Raw genomic sequence first — 1,703 nt, 5'->3', positions numbered from 1 at the left:
AGTTTTTCATTTGGAACTCTTGAAATGTTAGACATCTCTCAGAATTACTGACTGATTAAAAGAATATAAATAATTCAATAGCTCAACATACTTGTAGTAAATTTGTAGAAAATTTCCAAATGAAAAACTATAAAATTAATAAATAAAATATTACTTCATGTTATTTACAAGACTTTTAAATATATGTACATATAGCTATTAGAAAACAATAATCCTCAATATAATTACTAAAATTTACTTAAGCAAATACTATGACATTGCTAAATTACAAATTAAATTTATTAAGATAGTTAAACTGTAGCATTACTTACCCAGTCAATTCATCAACTTTTGCGATGAGATCGTCCTTCACAATGTTCAAAGCATTTCTAATAGGCAAAAATAAAAAGGTTATTTTCACAATTTCAAAGGACTATAAGAAAATATCAATAACCCAAGTATAATTTAAAAAATTAGATATTTCAATCTTTAACAGGAATTGTTACGACTTACTCTCGCATTTCCGGCAGTTACTTTTTTAATAGTTTGCTAGAAAATTACTGAGTACTTGTAAATATTAATTGATTTTTTAAAGTAAACTTACTTATAGCACCAAAAGCTGTCAAAAAATAAACTTCAATGTCATTTTGTACTTGTAAGACAAGAAAATTCCAGTCAAGAGAAGTAACTCTCACAGTGTGTATGATAAAGCAAGCCCAACAAAAAATAAAAACAAGCAGTGTCAGGGAAATAAAATTTTAAATAATATATAATAAAAAGATAAATCAATTTCCAAGCAAGGTATCATAAAAAACATGTCCTGTGTGTAATGTCAGATGCAAAACTACTGTCATAGTTAAGTTTAAGCCGAGAATAATCACTATAATGGAATTCAGATAAATAAACAAGTTACCACATGTGTCTGCATTGAAACTCATTTTTTGTGATGTTTCATGCAGATGCCTTTTGCCAGAAAGCACAGACCATGTTACAGAAAAGTTAGTCTAGGAAAGAGAGAAGTTATGATATATGAAAGTTTGAATTATGTGTGTGAGGTTTGGCATATTTTATACAGGAATATGTTGAAAAGCAATACTGTTACATGTTTCGTGTAAACATGTTGCAAGAAAACAAACATTAAACCTGATTTTATGATTACTGAATGAGTAAAAAGGAACTTTAAAAATGAGCCCTCTATATGTCAATTTCATGGAGTCCCAGATCTTAGTAATGTGAAACACAGTTCATGATTTTTTGAGAAAAAAAATTAATGAAAAAGCAGTTTAATGCTTTCTCTTTCCAGATATACAAATTCTACCTTTCACTACAGTGATCAGATTCAGGTCAAGAAAATTACAAATGGTGCTAATAACTTAATTGAAATAATTATAAAAAAAAAATAATAATAATGTGACACTACAGAAACAACAGTAACAACAATAAAGATTAAGAACGTTTTTCGTTATTTATATTTTATTTTTTGAGTGATGGAAGAAAGTTGTTTATAAAACGTGTAATAATTGCCTTGTAAGAAGAAAAGGTAAAATGCTGTAAAGTACACTAGATTGCCTCAAAATGTATTCATTTTAAAAAAGCATTTTTTGGAGGAAACCCTCAAACTCTCCCTCCAGAAGGAGGGGGCCTTCTTACACTCTCCCTAGCAAACAATGTTACTTATTCATTAAAAAAAAGGAAGAGTATATCTTTTTTTATCTCTTTGAGGA

The 1,703-nt window shown here is 28.1% G+C and overlaps 1 protein-coding gene across 16 annotated transcripts in view; it reads right to left on the bottom strand.

Annotated features, from left to right (window-relative positions):
* LOC106469206 (C-Jun-amino-terminal kinase-interacting protein 4-like) overlaps positions 1 to 1,703 on the bottom strand; it is a 107,101-nt gene that overhangs the window by 57,789 nt on the left and 47,609 nt on the right. For all 16 annotated transcript variants that reach the window (XM_022397642.1, XM_022397641.1, XM_022397640.1 and 13 more), the window contains one exon: positions 312 to 368. In XM_022397642.1, coding sequence (XP_022253350.1) covers positions 312 to 368 — 57 coding nt within the window. The remainder of the gene's footprint in view (positions 1 to 311; positions 369 to 1,703) is intronic.

This window comes from Limulus polyphemus, unplaced genomic scaffold (genome assembly GCF_000517525.1).
Source record: "Limulus polyphemus unplaced genomic scaffold, Limulus_polyphemus-2.1.2 Scaffold3355, whole genome shotgun sequence".
NCBI classification, from domain to species: Eukaryota; Metazoa; Arthropoda; class Merostomata; order Xiphosura; family Limulidae; genus Limulus; species Limulus polyphemus.
Note: the sequence above shows the minus strand (reverse complement) of the source record. Positions and strands in the feature narration are given on the sequence as shown.